The 21,409-nt window shown below is 39.3% G+C and overlaps 1 protein-coding gene across 2 annotated transcripts in view; it reads left to right on the forward strand.

Moving 5' to 3' along the window:
• Positions 1 to 21,409, forward strand: part of inpp5a (inositol polyphosphate-5-phosphatase A) — a 330,149-nt gene that overhangs the window by 189,896 nt on the left and 118,844 nt on the right. For both annotated transcript variants that reach the window (XM_008106714.3, XM_008106713.3), the window contains exons 5-8: positions 4,284 to 4,347; positions 8,882 to 8,985; positions 13,340 to 13,392; positions 14,972 to 15,091. In XM_008106714.3, the coding sequence (XP_008104921.1) occupies positions 4,284 to 4,347; positions 8,882 to 8,985; positions 13,340 to 13,392; positions 14,972 to 15,091 (341 nt within the window). The remainder of the gene's footprint in view (positions 1 to 4,283; positions 4,348 to 8,881; positions 8,986 to 13,339; positions 13,393 to 14,971; positions 15,092 to 21,409) is intronic.

Below are 21,409 nucleotides of genomic sequence, written 5' to 3' on the forward strand. Positions count from 1 at the left end.
TGTCTGTCTCCATGACATATTAGTTCATCCAATGGAAAACACTGTCACACACTTTTAATTGATGGATACACTTTCTTGTGACCCAGGCAGCTTGCTCCAATTCTTTTATTGTTGTTGTTGTTACTTTTTATTATGCATTTACACATGGGCAAGGCAAATAAGCATCAGCAGTAGACGTTCCTGAAAAGAACTCCCAAGGTTAACGACTCTGAGGAAGGACAGGTTGACCGCATTTTTAAAAAAAGAAGGGATATTGCCAAAGATTAAAAGGCTGATACCTAACATGTAATATCTTAATATAATTCCATTAGCAATTCGTAAAGCAGCAGCTTTCCCTCTTCATTATGGGCCCATGATACTCTAGCCTTTAACTTCTTAGGAATCACAGCAATAATTTTTAAATGGCAGCGATCTTCAAGGGCTTCTTCTTACTAGAGATATATGTAATTTCATCAGTTTTTCACTGCAAGAAAATTCTATGCTCAGGTTTGTCTTTTCTTCACAATGTGATTTTTGGTTCATGATGCAAGTTATTATAAGAACATGGTCTTTCAGAAGGGTTGTGTTACCAAGTTCTGCCAATAATAGGATTGATAGAACCAATAGCTGGATTTCATGGCAGATGAGGTTTAGCCTGGGTGGAAGCTACTTCTAGACTTCAATTGGACTTCTTTGTCTTCCCCAGATGCTAAGAGAACATACTTTTTGGATTTCTGTGACAGAGCATACCCAGGCAGACCAAACCCAGATCTTCCAGAGTCCTAGTCAAACACTTAAACCACTACACCGTGTTGGCCCTTAGTTGCTGGTAGTTGTTGAACTCAATGTCTAACATGGACAACAGTCCAGAATGCATTCCACTGTACTCCAGCTGTGTGGTGTCTTTTTTAGACCCACCCAAAAAATGGGCAACAGATTAAGGAAGATTATTTCCGAATAGTATGTGCTCTGGGTTTTGGGAGAGCTTTGGGCAATGTTCTCAATAGGGGCCATCCTCTCTGTCGCACCTCAGCACTGGTTCACCTTGCTTCAACACACACACTCCACAACAGAAGGCTTGAGTTTTCCAGTTTATTGATAAAGAAAATAGCAAAACTTAATAAAAAGCAATAAAGAAAGTAATAATCCAATTGAGAGTGCAATCCATTAAACACAGTTCAGAGTGTTCGTGGATAAAAGTACAGAGTCCCAAAAATAGCAAGGCAGTTCCAAAAAAAACAGGTAACATGAGCTTCAAAAGTATAATCCAAACACAGATTCTAAACATGAGACGAGGCATGAACTGAAACTAAGCAAGAGCTGAATCTCCAACAGCGATGTAGCTCTGACTGAAATCTTTCCAAATTACATCTCCTTTAAACTCTCCTTGCAAGCTAGAAACACATTCCTCTGGGTTCTAGCTCCCCTGCGCCTGCCTCCAGTTCTCACGGAGCGCCTGGGGCCTGATCTCAACTTCAACCTGGAATCCCTAACACGAATTCATCCCCCTCATTGCCATCTGGGATTTGTTGATATTTACAGTTCTCAGACTCCCATGAAAGATCATCCTATCACAAACCTCAGCAGTATCTTTGCTAAACTCAGAGCTTTCCACATTCCCCTGTTCTGACTGTTTTTCTAAGCCATCAACACTTCCTGAATCCACCTGCATTTCAGAATCGTCAACATTCCCAGGGACAAACTGCTTTTCAAACTGCTGTTTCACATTTCCTGGAACAGACTGCTCAGACTGCTGAAACCCAAATCCCCTTTCAAATCCCCCTTCATCATCAGACTGAACCACAACACTCTCCAAGGCACTTGTGTCCTTTTCTTTTGGTCCCAGTTTATACAAATGTCATTGTTGTGTGTTTGGAGAGAGCAGATGAAAAGGCAATGATAATGAGAAAGAAATAGAAGGGGAAGACCAGGAGACTCTGGGGAGTTGTAAAGGGATTCCTGTAATGGGGGATGGATCCTGAAAGTGGTACATTTACCTAGGAAAATCTTTTTTAAGCTACACTGCAGTATCTGGTAATGTGGAGAATTGTTGTCTTCTTAGGCTTTTCCATCTCCTGACTCAAAGCAAGAGAGAGTGGCCAAATGAAAAAGAAAGCAGTGTGCCAACACATTTTAAAAGTCATGCTGAAAATATGATTGTAGCAGAAATACTGTGTTCTTTCACAATGAAATTAAGAACAGTGCTTGTTGCCCACTAAAGAATTGCACAGAGTCAGCCTGAGATAGAGGTTTGAGCATTGAACTACAACTCTGGACACTAGGGTTCAGTTCTCCGCTCAACCATGGAAATCTACCAGGTAGCCTTTGATGAGTCACATAGTCTCAGCCCCAGAGAATCCCATAACGTGTTCAGCTTAGTTTCCCCATACGTCAGAAACTACTTGAAGACACACAACAACAAAGCACAGGTATATCTTTGGTGGTAAGACCATATAAATGAGACTTAGGACCTCATCACATTAGTAAAATTGCCCATCCTAGAACACTTCACTAATGCAGCCAGGATAGAGCCCACCAGATCCCATCACATGACATGCAGCTACTTCCAGCGGGTTTCCGTGATGGCTGCATCAGAGAAGTGCCCTGATGACGTCGAGGGGATCCTTGGAGCTGTGAGGGTGACCACATCCGCTTCAGATCCTTGCCCATCTTGACTAATAAAACTTTCCAGTGGGGGCTGGTAAATTGGTTCGTGAGAATAATAAATGCCTCACTGGATCAGGGACTTTTTCCATCTACCTTAAAACAGGCATTGGTCAAACCAATCCTGAAAAAGGCGTCCCTTGATCCGTCGGTACTTAACAACTACCAGCCAATTTCAAACCTTCCCTTTTTGGGCAAGGTTTAGAAGTGGGTGGTCGCTTCGCATCTCCAGGGGTTCCTGATAGAGGCTGATTATCTAGATCCATCACAGTCTGGGTTCAGGCCCAGTCACGATACCGAGATGGCTTTGGTCACCTTGTTGAATGACCTCCGCAGAGAACTTGATAGGGGGAGTGTGGCCCTATTAGTTCTCTTGGACATCTCAGCGGCTTTCGATACCATCGACCATGGTATCTTTCTGGGGAGGCTCTCCGGAATGGTTATTAGGGGCATTGCTTTGCAATGGCGTTGCTCCTTCCTGGAGGGCCATTCCCAGTTGGTGAAGCTGGGAGACTCCTGCTCGGACCCCTGGCCATTGACCTGTGGGGTCCTGCAAGGTTCCATTTTGTTTCCCATGCTTTTTAACATCTACATGAAACCGCTGGGTGAGGTGATCCAGAGTTTTGGAGTTGGGTGCCATCTTTATGCAGATGACACTCAACTCTACTACTCTTTTCCACCAAATTCTCGGTGGTGTCCCCACGGCTCTAGAACTCTCGCCCCAGGGAGGTTAGGTTGGCTCCTTCATTGCACATCTTCCACTGGGAATTGAAAACATGGATGTACTGGTGCGTGTTTGAGTGAATAAACCCATCAGATATGCAATCTGTTTACAATTATGTACGGCACTTTATCACTGTTCCTCACTCCGTATGTCTTAGCACTTTAATGGAACTGTTCCCTTGTTCCTTCCCTCTTTGCCCTGATTTATCTATGGATCTTTCAGAGCTTTTACACTAGTCACCCTCTGCTGTATGTAACAATCGACACTCAGGCTTTTAAAGTAACTGTTATTTTATGTTGTTTATATCTTTGTTATATTGTTTTACATTATTTTTGAAATTACTGTCGTATGTAATGCTATGTTGTTGTTTTTGGGCTAGTCCCTGTGTAAGCCGCCCCGAGTCCCTTCAGGGAGATGGAGGTGGGATATAAGAATAACGTTGTTGTTGTTGTTGTTCTACAGAGGGATATTCCTAACATGGGAGACTACCCATATTCAGATAAGAAATCATGTGGATAGTGTGGGAGCATGCCGGAAAAGTACAGTTTCTGGTGTGTGATGGGCAAGCGGGTGGTGCAGGGTGCTGGACAACATATTTACTCCGCTGCCCCACAATTTGCCCCACTGCCCTATGGATCCCCCCTCTGTCCCCCACATCAAGGACCTCCATGTGATGAGGTCCTTAGTTCCAGAGCATAGAAAAATTACAATTTTATTCTACAACTCCTAGAATGTCCACACAGAAAGACTGGCTGGGGAATATTGGTTTGTGGTAGACATATACCATTTCTAATGTCTGATTTGTTCTAGATCTGATTTTGAAATTGTATGGGCCTATTAAAGCAATTCAGGGTTAATGCTTTAAAAATGATCATTTTACATTTTGATGAATTTGTTTTGCTTTGTTTTCAAACAGGCACTAGGAAGTTTTTATTTTCTACATGAATCCTTGAAAAATATTTACCAGTTTGATTTTAAAGGTAAGTGTACCCCAAAAAACCATGAATAAGACTACAGGCCTATAGCAGCTGAAAATAAGTCCCATTAAACTCAGGGCCCATCCAGACAGGGCTTTAACACCGGAGTTCCCGTTTTAAAAAGGGAGGTGGCTAAATAACATCAGCTACAATGAAGGAAAACTGAAGGATAAAAAGATCCCCTTTTATCCCATTTCTGCCCAAAAGATATACATCTTCGTATGTCTGTGTGACCCTGCATTCCAAAACACAAATGTTTTCCTTCCCTCTCCCCTGTCCAACAAACACACAGCTGATTTAAAGGAAGCATGAACGGAGAGCCATTAGAACTCTCTGAAACTCTTTATTTTACACTATATAATATTAAACAGAGCTTTATTAAATATTTAGGAAAGGGAGAAATCAGGTGGAAGTTTTTAAAGATTTTACTCTATTATGTGCTGAACTTCATATGTGACTATACTTGTATTTATTATGTTAAGATATGTACATGTGCGCATATACAAAGCAGCACATAACACCCTCCATTTTATCTCAAGACACAGAAGGGAGGAGGGTGGGAGAAGAAATCCCAGGACTGGCAGGTCTGTATGAGAACCTACTCTGAGGTCCCGGGGTTTTTGCCCCTATTTTTAATCCTGTGTTTTGGTGCTGTCTGGAAGCGCTCTTGGTGTTAGTGTTCCAATACAATGCTCAGGACTACGCATTAACAGTTGCACTATTCTATGCTGTATATTTGAAAGGACAGTTTTACCCTGCTTTTAAAGCTCTTGTTTTCCCACATCTTGAGGGAGGAAACTGAATTTGCTGCTGAGTTTATGCTTGATGGTGAGCTCCATATCCAGCTTTCTGATCAGTGAATTTTTATAATGTTTATAATCACACTCCCAATCTTTTAAATATATAGCAGAAGGAACATTAGAAAGGCCATTTACTTTTTTGTTTCTGGTGGGATATTATTGGCGTTATAAGTGCATGATAAATGAATGTTCATTGGTTGATTTTACTAATAGTCACAACAACAGGTGTTGCACAAACTAGATAAAGTACTGTTTAGAGCAGTGGTTCTCAACCTGTGGGTCCCCAGGTGTTTTTATTTATTTATTTATTTATTTATTTATTTACAGTATTTATATTCCGCCCTTCTCACCCCAAAGGGGACTCATGGCAGATCACATTATACACACATAGGGCAAACATTCAATGCCCATAAACACATTAAACAGAGACCGAGACAGACAGACGCGGAGGCAAGTTAACCTTCTCCTGAGGGGATGTTCGATTCTGGCCTCAGGGGGGAGCAGCTGCTTCATCATCCATTCTGACGGCACTTCCTCATTCCAGGTCGTAAATTAGTTAACCTTGCCTCCCCACTTTTTTTATAAGTGGTACCTTATTTCCTACTTGATAGATGCAACTATCTTTCGGGTTGCTAGGTCAGCAACGAGCAGGGGCTATTTTTTATTTTTAATTGACGGGTGCTCACCCCGCCACGGGCTGGCCTCGAACTCATGACCTCATGGTCAGAGTGATTTATTGCAGCTGCTCAACAGACTGCGCCACAGCCCGGCCCCAATTCCCAGAAATCCCAGCTAGTTTATCCAGCTGTTAGGATTTTTGGGATTTCTGAGTTGAAGAGCAAAACATCTGGGGACCCACAGGTTGAGAACCACTGGTTTAGAGCCTTGTCCTGGCAGCTAAGAGAGGAGAATTGGTGCTTATTATGTTCAAATATCTGGCGCAAGACATCCTCTGGTTTCTCCAGATGTTCTCTGGCAGGTCCTGAGGATTCCTGAATTTTTGTGGGCTGACTGAAAAAATACAGCAATGAGCAATTTTCCTTGCTTGTTTCCACCCCCATCTTCAAGAAAAAAAGGTGATTCTTCCTCCCTCCCTCCAACAAGAAAGTCCTTGAAAACTATACCAATTTTGAAAACATTTCCTCAGTATGGAGACTATTCTTCAAATTACTTACTCTCCTATGTGGCAATGAAAAGTCTAAACAAGCACAGCCCTAATATGAAGGGCTGTGAGAAAACTACACTGTTTGGGGGTAATGAGAAATGTCTGTACTAATTTCAGTATAAAAATCTCATGAGCTTCATATCACTTATTGAGACAGGTCATATCAATTTTGTATTTTTGCCCCACATTTATGTAAGACATCATTGAAATTGTAAGAGAACTAATTGTCTAAATTGTTCAGTTTCATTATTCTTGTTCTTACCCAAGATAGATTGCCCCCTTTCTGGTAATTGAGGGTAGGCTGGGGGGTGAGAGGTGTCTGTCTTTAGTGAAGGATTTGAAAAGCCATTTTTGTGCATATTCCATTTCAAGGTTTAACTATCGTAAATCCTTCCACTCATCATCTTTTCAATGTTTAAGTAAAAATCTCGGGTATAATGTCAGAGATTCATCATAGAGGATTCTATTCCTGAAAGAGAACAATGTAAATTGCCACAGTGATATACAAAGTTTTTAATGAGAAATTAAGTTCTCTATCCACTCATTTTCTCCACTTGTTATAATTTAATGGTTGCTAATCCATAAAACAGGTTATTCGTAATCAAATGAGCTGTGGAGAAGTCCAGTACATGCACTTCAGTTTTAGTGCTATGTTTCGATTTTGTATTTGATTGCTTTCACCACCAATTTTAACCTTCACCCTGGTAAAGTTTATTTAAAGAAGTTCAGCTTTGCTCCGCATACCTCCCCACTGCAAAGCATCAGGAGGGCCAGCCAAACATTGTGTGCCAACCTTACCAGTATCCCATGGCAGGGAATACTAAAATCTGGAACCCTGCAAAAGCAAGGCCCTAGCCTTTCAAAAATCTATTGGAAATTTTAATGGTTCATTTCGACATAAGCCAACATCCTCCATTCAAGAGGAAACAGCAAGCAAGGGCCAGCATGCATTTGACTGAGCTTAGTGAACTGAAGAAGTAGCAGCTGGAGCAGCCACCTCATTGATTGCATTTTATGTAACAATGTTGGCACATATTTGTTGGGTTGAACATATCATCGGACACAACATACACCAGAAGCAGCATACCCAAAATAGTTGTTTTAGTTATTCAGACCTAAAATTGCAGTAACAGAGCTGGATGTTATAGACTAGAAACTAAGAAGTTTATATATGAGGAACTCAGCTTAAAGTAAAAGCATGTCCCTCTCTCAAAATCACTGAGTATTCCTTGCCTCAGAAAACTCTCTGAAATTAATGGAGTTGATACGCACACATTGTGGGGAAAGTGTACCCCATAGTCTGCATGTGGCTAACTGCGACTATCTTATGGCCGCCAGGGCCACAATCTTATGTTCCCAAACACTCTCCAGCGGGCATGGGACCATGCTTGCCCCTAGGATGTTTTAGACTCAGGACAGTTCTTTTTAAAAGATGGGTATAGAAGAAGCCCTGGGATATTTCATGTAGCAAAACACCTTTCCTGGGGCTAAAATGGCCCAAGTGTCCCATAAATATGTCAAATATATCATAGAAGTTCCTGGTGGTGCAGTAGGTTAAACCGCTGAGTGGCTGAACTTGCTGACCAAAAGATTGGCAGTTCAAATCCGTAGAGTGGGGTGAGCTCCCGCTGTTAGCCCCAGCTTCTGCCAAACTAGCAGTTTGAAAACATGCAAATGTGAGTAGATCGATAGGTACTGCTCCAACAGGAAGGTAACTGTGCTCCATGCAGTCATGCCAGCCACATGGCCTTGGAGGTGTCTACGGACAACGCCGGCTCTTTGGCTTAGAAATGGAGATGAGCACCAACCCCCAGAGTCGGACACAACTAGACTTAATGTCAGGGGAAAACCTTTACCTTTTATACCCTAGAAGGCACTGCTGGGGAAAATTTGTTTGTTTGTTTTTTGAGGAGGCGAGGCAGTAGATGCGGTCCTATAAAGTCTTCTAAAGGTCTGCCCTCTGACAGTTGCCCATCCCTGGTTTATATCCACAGATTCTACGGTCAGAGAAATGGTTCTTCTAGTTACATTATGGAGTGACAGGGCATAGTTAGTCTAACAAAATCCCCTCATCCCTATTATCCCCGTCATTATCTTCTTTTACAGAGTGGCCTTCAACCATGGCTGAGAGCTTTCATGAGGAGATGAGCTTATATCAAGCAGCTGCATATCTGTGGCTACATCTCTTGATGCTAACCTCCTTAAGTACAGCTTTTAAGCAGTTTTGCCCCTCAACATGGCCATACTGCCAGAGAGCAGGTGGGATCAGTGAAAATGTGTTTAGTCATTTTAAATGTAGCTGACGTTCTTACGGTGCCTCCAGATACAGAAAAATAGCTGAATGCCATCAACACCCTCCTTGCAATTTTGACTTCCACTGTGACCAAAAAATGGGATGGTTCATGCTATCACAATTCACTGACAGATTACCAGACCATATTTCTGTGGAGCAAAAACTGCTTAATTTAGCTGGCATTTATTGCTAAATACCATTTATTTATTCTCTCTGTTGTATGTTAAAACCTAGCTACAGCAACAGAGGTCTGCTAAATCTCTCTTTTTTTCTTTCTAGCTAAGAAGTATAAAAAAGTTACGGGGAAAGAAATCTATTCAGATACGTTAGAAAGTACACCTATGCTGGAAAAAGAAAAGTTCCCACTGGATTATTTCCCAGAGGTAAGTATAAACAACTGGTAATTTCACAGGATAGAGGGTATTCTTGTGATTTTATTTGTCCTAGTGAACTGGTTGAACTGATTCCTGGATTGTGGTGCTATAATGAGATATAATACTACAACCGGTTTTTAAGTTAGATTATTAAACATTATATATGTCATTGACAGGCTAGATAGCATGGTTCAGGAGCTGATCCCATATTTAGAACAGGTTCATATAGTTATCCTTGAGATAACCTGATCCCCAAAATCAGGATTTCAAGACCACAGACATTGTTCACGTTGTACCTGGAAATAGAAGAAAATAATGGGAGTAGCACAAAAATGCTTTTACAGATATTCTTAATGACGCTCTTTGTAGTAACTGAAATTTCCAAACAGCTTCAGTCTATGACCTTGTTTCTTGAGGATGAGTTGAATGCAACCATTGAGAACCAATAGTGTGGTCCTGAAAAAGGATTTTCTCGGCTTTTCATCTTAACTTTCTTTCCATCATCCATCCTAGAACTGCAGCTTGACATCTGTGCAGAATTTCTGCCAGTTGGTTGAAGGAAAAGAGGTAAAATTGTGTGTCCACCATAGGCTGGTGATATTCCTTCCCAAAGCTCTGGATGATTTCTTCCAAGAGTTGCAGGGGGGGTTGGTATTGTTGGAGGCTCAGCTTCTTAGTTTTACAGACTGAAGCAGAATGGGCAGCTTTTTGCATCAGATCAGAAAGTAAACACATTTGGTTTTCCAGGGGCAATGTAGAGTTTTCCCCTACCCACTCGATCTGTATTCTAGTCAAATAACTCTTACTGTCAGGAAGGTCTTCCTAATGTTTTGGTGAAATCTTTATTCCTGTAATTTGAATCAGTTGCTCCATGTCCTAGTCTCAGGAGCAGCAGGAAACAAGCTAGCTTCATCTTTAACATGTTTATGATTATGCTTGTGTAGAACAAGGCCCATTGAGTTTTATGGGACTAACTCCCAATTCAATGTAGTGATGCTGGTGCCTTAATAAACTGTACTTTACCATGGCTGTTTTGTATAACTACTTGTAAATATTTACATCAACTTTACATTATTCTGTGTTTATAATCTCTCTAATGCAACATTTATGTTCTTTGGAGGAGTGGGACGGTGTGCCCTTTGTTAAGACTGATTTCTTTTCTTTTTATTACTGCCGCTTAAGGATGATCTAAAAGTAATTACAATGATTGAGGCATAATGCCATTCAAAATAATTACAGCCCACTGCATATAAAAGTAACAAAACTTTCTGTGCTGATTTATGGCTTCTCTTGGCTGTGCATGAATCTCAAACGATGCCGTTGGGAGCAACACTCCAGATAATGTTAGGTCATTTTTAAAAAGCAGATTTGTGTAGTCTATCAGGGCTGAGTAATTCCCCCCCCCCCCATAGTGAGAAATAGGTTGTTATCATAGATCACCGATACTGCTCAAAGCTCTTGTGAAAGATGAATTAATTTCACTAATGCTTTAATGCAAACCTTTCATGGAGAAGGCTGTATGGTGATAACCTTACCGCAGACTCTCCTTTCTCAATGATGATTTATGTTGTCTTTTAGTAGATGAAACTACCTGTATTCACAATCTGTCTGCTGGCTAAAGGAATCTTATTAACAGGAAAACTAGGGAGAGACTTAATATTGTATAAGGTGAAAGATGCTGAACTCATTTCTTGGGGCATTGAGGTGCCATATTCTGAAATCTAGATAACACCTTATTGAAGGCTACAGATAATTTTGAACAGCTTGGATGTTAGGCATCAGTTCACAAGAAGGTGGTTGTTTTATTCTGAGTAAGATCACTGCATTGAAACATGTGGACAGAAGTAACCACACCGAGTATCTTAATGAAGGGATAGATTCATATCAAAGCTGGAAAGACTTCTGCCTGAGTCCCTATTAGATCTAAACCAGGCTGAGTAGACTGTAGCCTCCATCTCCAGCCAAAGAAATTATTTTGTTTTTAAAAAAAATGGGTGACAAACAATGATAATGGTGCATTCCATCTTTTTTCCTCCCTGTCACAAATCCCCTGCTGTTTCAGAGGGTTTCTTCACTTTGAAGAATGGCTGGAGATGGAGGAGGCTACAGGAGAATATAATAGAAGCAAAGAGTTGGAAAAAGGCCCAATGCGCAAACAGAATTCAGTTTGCACTGTACTTTTCTGGATCCTAAATTTAAATGTTTTTACTCTAAATTCTGTTTTTGATGTTTCATGGCACAATGTATAGTTTTTGTTCCTACTGTGGCCTTTATATTGGCATTTTAATTGGCTTGTTGAATTGACTTTTCTACAATACTCTGTGATTCTTCAAAAAGAATATGTACTTAGTTGATGTATAAAATATATGGTTTAGAAGCTATCTTTAGAAATACACATGTTTAGGAATAAGCTAACATAACACATTATAACTCACACTCCAGATCACTATTTCTGTCTGTGGAGTAAATTTGTGATCACCTTCGATAGACAGGGGAGAAGAATGTTTTTTTTTATTCCCACCCTACCATAGCTTGTCATGGTTTGATTTGTGACAGGGATGAAGCATTGCTTACTTTGATTAATGGAACGTCACACCATAGATGCCTTGGCTAGTTGAGCCCCACAAAAGAGGAATGGCCTACTTCATTTGTGCTTCTTCAGTAAATTTTGTTGCTTTATATTTTAGGAAAATTGACAAGGGAGGACATCTGTGGATGATTGGCAGTAATTCATTATGGTTGTGAATGGTAATATTGTGATATATGCAAAGGTGACCACCACTTTGTCATTTACATTTCAGTTTCAAAAAGACAAACAAGTCTACTTTCTTAAGAATTAAAAAAGCAGCTAAGATAGTTAGTAAAGCAAAGGCATTGTGCTCTTACGTAAGCCCACAAGGCATTAGTGTTTGGGTCCGGTGTCCTATGTACATACTGCGCATGGGCCGAAGCCACTGATTTCTGCAGAAAAGAAAAGGAAGGGTGATACAAGAAATTTAATCAGTATTAACTCACTGGAAAGTGATCTGGATCATCCATGAGATTAACACAGAGTCTGAAGTTGTATACCAGGAAGGGTTCCAGTGAAGTTGGTGAAGAATGGGCTTTTGTCATTATTGTAACTCTTATGGAGCTGCACCAGTGGCATCCCAGTTTTCTTTCCAGCCAATATTCAGCCAGTAGGGCATTGTGCAAATCTGTTTGGGTCCTGGATGAGTTCTGAGGTCAAAATGCTGTTTTACAATAGTATTGAGTATTTTTTCTTGCCAACCTAGCAGTTCGAAAACATGCAAATGTGAGTAGATAAATAGGTACCACTCCGGTGTGAAGGTAATGGCGCTCCATGCAGTCATGCCGGCCACATGACCTTGGAGATGTCTATGGATAACGCCAGCTCTTCTGCTTAGAAATGGAGATGAGCACCAACCCCCAGAGTCGGTCACGGCTGGACTTAACGTCAGGGGAAACCTTTACCTTTACCTGAGTCTTTTTATTTTGGTGTTTTGAAGCAAAATGTCCATATGATTTTTTAAAAAAAAAAAAATCTGGGGCCTTTGATTGGGCTTTGAAGAGCCCACAGGTTGCATTTTCTCCCACTGTTGCTGTACACAGATCACCAGAAGTAAACCTCTTTGAATTCTTATTTATTTACTTTGAAGTCTTATTTACTTACTTCCAAGAAAACCTCTTTGAATTCATATTTACTTACTTCCAAGTCACCGGTAAGTTGATATTAAAGTGACTCAGAGAAGTAAAATATGTCACATGGTATTCTAAATTATGTGTTTTCCTCAAAATGCTCATATAAGGTTTGAGAAGTAGTAGATGGGTTTTTAACTTCTTGCATTAGATTTTCCCCTGCAAAAACTATGCATATTCCTGTTTTCTTTTCCCAGATAGGCTTGGAGTCTTATTGGGGGAAAGAGACAGGGTTTTTAGGAGATAACTAGTAGGTCTTTAGCCTTCTTGTGAGGAGCCCCTGGTGGTGCAGTGGGTTAATCCGCTGAGCTGCTGAACTTTCTGACCGAAAGGTCGACAGTTTGAATCTGGGGAGTGGGGTGAGCTCCTGCTTTGAACCCCAGATTCTGCCAACCTAGCAGTTCAAAAACATGCAAATGTGAGTAGATTAATAGGTACCACAATGGTAACGGCGCTCCATGCAGTCATGCCAGCCACATGACCTTGGAGGCATCTACGGACAACGCCAGCACTTTGGCTTAGAAATGGAGATGAGCACCACCCCCCAGAGTTGGACTCAGCTAGTCTTAATGTCAAGGGGAAACCTTTACCTTTACCTAGCCTTCTTGCACATACGAGTTGCTGTATTTTGATGGATTTATATTACATTTATTATACTTTTCAGTGCAAATGGTCCAGAAAAGGATTCATACGAACGAGGTGGTGTATTACTGACTGGTAGGTAATCTGAAAATTGATTGATTTTTTTCTCCAAATTGCTGTATTGTACATACTATATTTCATATTGCTCAAGCCTATTGTGCACTGAATTGCAGACAACAGCCAACCTATTTTTACAAGGGTGATAAGTATGTAATATTTTTTGTAGAATTTCTTGTCATTCGCAAATATTGTGATATAAATATATGATTTAACAGTCTTGTTTCCAGTTGAATCATGTGTCTTTCCAGCAGGGGGACATTCATCTAAGTTGATCTAATACTGATACATAAGCAATAAAAATATTGCATCTATTATGTCATCCATGACTCTCAATGTGTACAATATTATTAATGTTACTGCATTTCTTCAGTTCTAAGACATACTTTTTTCCTATATAAAGATCTCTAAATATTAGGTGCATCTTAAAATCGCAGGTTTATCTTGCGTATTTTGGTTGGTTTGGTAGTGGTACTGAAATTAGAGTGTGTCTTACAATTGAAGAAACACGGTACTATCATTATTATTTAGCTATATACCCACGTTTCCCATGATAGTTTTAGTATGTCACAGATTCTCAGCATGGTCTATCCTTCAATAGACAGGTTCTTACACTTAGTGGATCAATAAATACATCTTCATTTGATCCATAAATTGGCTGCACACATGCCTTTTTTCTTCGGTTTCCTTTCTGGGAGTCCCACCCTTTCCCCGGTCTCAGTAGATTCAGTGGAATTTTTTTTTCATTTTTTTGTTACATGAAGGAAATCAATCAAAACATATTAAAATACATTTTCTGCAAAAATTTGTGTATGTATCTTAATGTGGGATCTTCTAAGGAAAGTGTACACAGTTTTTCAGAGTCCACCATCCTCCAAAAGTGTTAAGACATGTTGTGATACAGAATAATAAAAAATACACTTGTAATTTCATGTTGTAGTTGTTTTGCATATCAACACACCAGCATGTAAACCAAATTCAGAAGGAATGACAAACCAAAATGAAAACTGAATTTCACACTATAGTTTCATATCCTATTTTGCCAGTTCCAATCAATTTAAGGTTGATTTTGACTTACAAGCAAGTTTCACTAACTTAACATGATTTAGCAGTGTGTCCAAAGTGGGTCAGTTAAAGAAGAGAAAAACTTTGTGTGAAGCATTTTATATCTGCTTTCTTGTTTTTTCATCTCTTTTTTCTTCTTCTTTGCTTTGGAAACTATTTGTTTTAATAAATTAGCAATTAGTAGATCTTTGCAAGAACATAGAAGTTATAGATGAAGAGGTGTCTATTTTCTTTTCCCAAGTTTTGGACGTATTCATTTTCTGATTTGTTGGTTTCTTCAATTGCATATTCTGTAATGTTGATGTTTATTATTTTAAAATGATCAAAATGAAAAAACTATAAGTATATAATGATAGAGCTGGATTCTGGTCGTTTTTATTTGCATCCAATACTTTTTTTACAGGAGTTTTAAAAGTAAAGTATTCTAATCCATGAAATATCAATTTGTTGTGTTGCAAGGCTGAATGTTTTCCCCGTTTGCCATTTGTGCTTACTTGTATTCTGAGTCAGTCTTCTCTTCCTTTTGTCACAGTGCCTTTGACTTGGTAAACATTCATCTTTTCCATGATGCTTCCAATTTAGTTGCTTGGGAAACAAGCCCATCGCTTTACTCAGGAATAAGGCATAAGGCCCTTGGTTATGTACTTGACAGGTAGGTAGAATGCTCTCTTGGCTTCTTTTGTTGCCTTGCATTTCAATGTTGCCAATCCAAGTAAAGACAATTAATTAACATATTTAATGAAAGAGAAGCGTAAAATTACAAGCTAGACATTCTAGAGCACCAATCCTATGCATAAATGAACGGATTTGGTAGGTGTTTCACTCTTTCTAAAGGTACATGGAAGTTATTATTTTGCTGGAAAGCAATGGACAAATTAGGACTTCTGTGCTGTTTCTGCAATTCACTAGCTTCCTTAAAAATACCATTCAATATATAATAAGTTTCTAAGGTTGACAATTATGAAATTTCATCAGCATTAAGGTAATAGCCTAAATATTTTTGAAATACTTTTATCAATGTCTCTCTTTGCTGGTTAAGGTGTTTTTTACAGTTTCTTCCAGCACACAATTCAGCTCCTAACCCTAGAACTAATTATATAGTAGATTTTTAAAATTCAAATGTGGAGGTAGTTTTATTTTAGTTGTATGTGATGGTGATGGGCTGTCTCCTCCTCCTCCTCTTCCTCTAATCCATTAGGTCATGAGTCTTTGTGGTTTAATATTACAAAGGGAAAATGCTCAGGCTTTCTTAAAGTTGTTCATGAGGGTGCAGTCTTGCTTCAGAACTACATAAGAGCGACATCTTATGAGACTAGGGCCCACCTGGACCAACATTCTTTGCCAGAATCCTAGCAACCAACAAGCACTAGGTGGTCTATCAGAAATTGCTCAGTAGTCAACTGACGAGTCACAATTGACCCTGTCTCCACCTTTCTGTACTGAATGTCATGTTAGGCTTCTGAACGGATCAACTAAGATGACTTTATGTGCCTATGGTAATATCTTTCAGAGAGAGAGAACTTAAAAAAAACAATCGATTTATTTATGTTACATCTGCCTTTGTTGTGGTGGTATAAGTAACTTGACAACCCTATAGAGCATTAGATATTATTTAAGATTCTCTGTCTGTTTTCTTTGGATGTTTAAGGAAATTGTCTGTTTCCAATCCTGTTAGTTTTAGGTCAAAGATGTCAGGGTGGTATATCACTTCAGGGTGACAGTGCCAAAATCAGACTTGGCTCCCTTGCCTTTTCAAAAAGAAAACCCGTAGTTTTAGGTGGCACTACCACTGTGGGTTAGTATTCACACAGATTGCTCGTTTTAAGAAAGCAGCCAGCCGCAGATCCGGACCTCCATAGTGAAAATGATGGGCTGGCCAGCACAAAAGGGGAGTTCTGTAAGAGCAGTGAATAATGGGAAACCCCTTTCATCAACACTGCTAACCTTTTGGCAGCCACCAGCAAACTCTATTCTGATCTGCTGATTGGGGAGGACAATACACTGAAGCTCACTTTGAATGAATGCTACCACCAACAGTGCCCCCATTCAGAAGGTTTTGGGAACCATCTTGGACCATTGTCTGCCATCACTCCTTCAGACAGTAGGAAAGGGGAAAGTGAGAGCATCTATAGGAAAGAAAGTACTTCTTTTCTTGGCTTTTAATCTCCCTTTAAAGCTTCATAGATCTCCACTTCCAGCTGAGCTGGAGGAGCGATGTGGTGCCAGATAAACACAGAAGAGAGAGGTTTCAAGCTGGGCTTTTAAATCCCCTTATCTGCATGCCCTAATAATGCAGATTTAGTGCTGTTAAAACCAGGGGCTGATAAGTCTTTTCCTCTAAAGCCTTTAAACTGCTAAAGAGCATTTAACGGCAGTGCAGTTCAAGCTTTGGGAACAATACTGAGAAGGAAAAGAGTTTAATGAGCTAAACCCTCACTGAATGAAACCGAAACATCTTTTCACAGTTGATTTAAGTCCCTGTGGGAGTAAGTGAAACAGTCCTGTCTGCTGGATGTATTTTGGCAAGTATGAACACTAGTTAATTACAGCTATTTATGCAAGACTAAAGTGACCAGTCATAGACTGAATTCTGTCTTAATTATTTACAGAAAGAAATGAATGCAAATTGCCTTCTTCATCATATTGTTGTTCTTACTGAAAGATGATTTTCACTGTGAAGAAAAGACACTCTATGACCAAAAGCAAACAAATAAACAAAAACCCCAAATCAAATATTGGCAAATGATGTAAAATTGTCTCAGATTAAAGGTTTTCTTCAATATTAAAATGATGGTGATGAAAAGACTGGGCTAGAGCTGAACAGAATAAAAATTTCCAGGAGGAAAAACAAAGCAAAAATAAAAGCATGCTTTCGTTGTTCAATTGTTTTGTGAGCTGTCCATTATGTGTATTTAGCATTTTTATAAGAATTGCTTCTTTAGCCGTACTACTTCGGAAGCAGTTTTAGAGATTATATTAAACATTGCACTCACAACAAAATATTTCTTATGGAAGGCATTTGTGTTATGTCCATCCCATAACTTAAATTCCTAAGACAAGGACAAACTCGCAAACTTTGGGAGGTAGGTGAATTTTGCAGCTTAGAAAAGAGAAGTTCAGTCCTCAATAAAAGACATGATTATTGCTAAGTATTCTAAGATTTCCTCTTAACCACATAATCTCTGCTCAGGATGGGGTTGGGCATCTTGGCCAAGATACTTGTCTCAACGCAGGAATTAAAGGATCCCTTATGAGCGTTCTGTGGAAATGTATACTTATGATCACACTGATGAGAGATTAGGTGGGAGCTGTTCTTGTGTCAATCTCTGAAACATTGTACATTTATCCAGACGGTGTCTCCCCACTCTGCCCTCACCCCCTTCTCGTTGTGACAGTGCTCCTCTGTTTTCCCTCTGAAATACAGCCTAGCCTGGTTCAACAGAAACATTTTTTTACATTACAACTGTGAAATCTTGGCATAAAGCCCCCCCTTTGTGACCTCCATTATTTTCTCACAAATATAGTCCATTGTCACATAGCTGAAGTTAATTTGATCAACATTGGGACATTTAACTTTTATGTCCAGTCAAAGGAGCTGTTTCATGCTCATTTTGAGTATTCAAAAGAAATGATTGCCAGAAAAATAATGTTACTATTAACAATTCAAAGCAATTAGTTTTCCCAGGGTGACTCCATGTGATGCACAGGCTCCACACAGCCATTCTTTGTCATTTTATGGATGCTCATCAGTCAACTGTCACATCTTCTCAAAGACCCCTCTGATCTAAATGTTTCTCTTTGGGCTTTTCCCAGAACTAGGGACTGAATGAGCCGAAGAAAAGCCACTGCGTTTCTAGGCAGAGGCAAACCTTGTGTTAAAGATCTCGGTCATCTGCGTAATTTGAGGACTTGAAGTGTTTGTAAACACTATTTTACAATACTTTCTTGCTATTTATATGATAGTGTAAAACTATTTTTATCCTAAGTGGTGCTTCTTCATAGAAATGTAAAATCATAGCCCAGTGCATTTTAACTTACATTTCTTAACCACAAATAAAACTAAAATAACATCCGCCTTGAGTGCCCCTTGGGGTAGAGAAAGGCGGGATATAAATATGGTAAATAAATAAATAAATAAATAAAAGTGAATGAATTTCACATGGAATAAAATAACAAATTCTGAATATACATGTTGTTTGAATTCATCTCATTAATATTTGCTATATATGCTTGCCTTCCTGCTCTATTCATTTTATAGGGAAAATACATGATCTAAGGAAAATACTCTTTGTGGAATAGTTTTCATGACTAATGACTATAATAAGTCTTTTGTCTTATCTTTTTCTTTTGTTTCATTTTTAACTTTTTCCTTCCATTCTTTTATTAGTTTTAATTAATTCTGTTAGAGTCCCAGTAGTCACAGTCATAAAGTAATTAACATTGTTATATGTAGTACATAGATCCTCAGAACAACATCCACACATTGTGTGGTCTCATTTTAAGTTGTACCCAATGTAATACTAGTTGGAAAGGTACAAAGATTCATTTTTGAAGATTGCATATTCACTAGAAACCCAGTTGGTGTAAGTACCTAGGGTGATGAAGTAATAGTTTTAATAATGACATGTGCAAGGATTCATAACAGAATAGTATAACTTAAAATATCGTATTTGACATTTGTGCAAGGATTCATATCAGGTTTCTGCAGATGGTAGAAGCTTTGTGCCCTATATCTCCAAAAACAGACGGGAAACCTTCATGCCCAGTTTGTAGTACACTAAAAAAAGATTTGCTTGCAAAGCCTCCTTAATACACTCAGCAGCTTACGTAGCCTTAGCTTAAAAGGTTATGTTAGACTTTTTCTTGTGATCAGAAGTTGGGATATGTTGTATTTGCTTCCATAAAGTGGAATTTCAGGACTGCTTAGTGTTCACAAATTTCCTATGATTGTCCCAAGTTTGTGTTATATAATAATAATATGTATTCACACTTGTAATTTGGAAGCCACCAGAACCTCTGCTACACATGTGCTCATGTCTATTTAGAGCAAAAAAACAATCATTACAGTCTACATTAAAGCTTCATTTTAATTTGTATGCGTACATCTTTCACCTAACTGAAAAGTCACAAAATTCTATGTAAGCTTTCAGGTTCCCAGCAATTTTCATTAGTCAAGATAGTAAACAAAGAAATGTGGGAGTTGGGTGCATGTGGATGAATTCAGGCTATGGAGTCAGTATTTGGTTACATTATTACAATGGAAGGTAAGGGGAAACTGTAGACCAGAGGTCCCCAAAGTAAGGCCCGCAGACCAGATGTGGCCCACCAAGGTCATTTACCCAGCTCCTGCCTTAACTGAAACAACTTGAAGGCACACAACAATTCTAATTAACTTGACACTCATCAGCCAAAAGCAGGCCCACACTTCCCATTGAAATACTGGTAAGTTTATGTTGGTTAAAATTATTCTTCCTCTTAGAATCATAGAATAGTAGAGTTGGAAGAGACCACATGGGCCATCTAGTCCAACCCCCTACTAAGAAGCAGGAAATCGCATTCAAAGCACCCCCGACAGATGGCCATCCAGCCTCTGTTTAAAAGCCTCCAAGGAAGGAGCCTCCACCACGGCCCCGGGGAGAGAGTTCCACTGTCGAACAGCTCTCACAGTGAGGAAGTTCTTCCTGATGTTCAGGTGGAATCTCCTTTCCTGTAGTTTGAAGCCATTGTTCCGTGTCCTAGTCTGCAGGGCAGCAGAAAACAAGCTTGCTCCCTCTTCCCTATGACTTCCCTTCACATATTTGTACATGGCTATCATGTCTCCTCTCAGCCTTCTCTTCTGCAGGCTAAACATGCCCAGCTCTTTAAGCCGCTCCTCATAGGGCTTGTTCTCCAGACCCTTAATCATTTTAGTCGCCCTCCTCTGGACGCTTTCCAGCTTGTCAACATCTCCCTTCAACTGTGGTGCCCAAAATTGGACACAGTATTCCAGGTGTGGTCTGACCAAGGCAGAATAGAGGGGGAGCATAATATTCTTAAATATTGTATTGTTCTTTTGTGTTTCTTTTGCACAACAAATAATATATGTGCAGTGTGCATAGGAGTTCATGCACGGGGTAGGGAATTTTTGATGATTATCATGTTTTCATCTCCCAGAAACCCACTCAGAACATCTAGCTGTTAAAGTTTTGTGAAAGCTGAATAACCAAAATGCTCCACTATCCTTGCATATTCATTCACTTTTTGACTGAAGCAGCTATTCTGGGCCTACAGAATACATAGAAGTATACTTTCAAGTCATGGAAATCATTATTCTAAATGAACCACATGCCCACAAACCTATGAACTGCACATTGGTTCTGAAGCCTTTGTGGAGTATAAGCATTCTGTTACATGGAAACAATTCCCATTTATAGCAGCCTCACCCATTACAATGGGAGTAGTGTTTTATTGTACCAGAATTGACAAGTACTTATATCATTATACATATCTAACATAGCATTAGGTGAATGTCAGTGTCAGATAAGATCATGGTTTTGTCAATAGAAGGGAAATACTGTTCAGACCAAAGAGCACTATTTTTCCAGCTCTAAAAATTGATTTTTATAGCTCTTCTTGTAATTCTTCCTGGGGATTACACATATATTATTGATGTGATCTTTCTTGTCATCTTAATATCTGCTGTCATGATAATTAATTTTTTGAGAAAAAAAAACAAGTATAGAATTTTTTTATTGTTCATGTAGCACTATATTGAAATTAAAAGTGAACTCACATATTAGTTAAACAGCCCTGGCAAATGTCCGGGGGATTAAGATGATTACCTAAGTCTCTTGACAACACCTTTCATCTCATTGTTTGCTGCCTGACCTTTTGAAATGTTTTTGTGTTATTAATAGGTTTTGGCTATTATATCAAAAAGCAAGAGGTTCAAGAATATGATAAAGTTAAGCTTTTTAACTTCAATATTACA

Source organism: Anolis carolinensis, chromosome 3 (genome assembly GCF_035594765.1).
Source record: "Anolis carolinensis isolate JA03-04 chromosome 3, rAnoCar3.1.pri, whole genome shotgun sequence".
NCBI classification, from domain to species: Eukaryota; Metazoa; Chordata; class Lepidosauria; order Squamata; family Dactyloidae; genus Anolis; species Anolis carolinensis.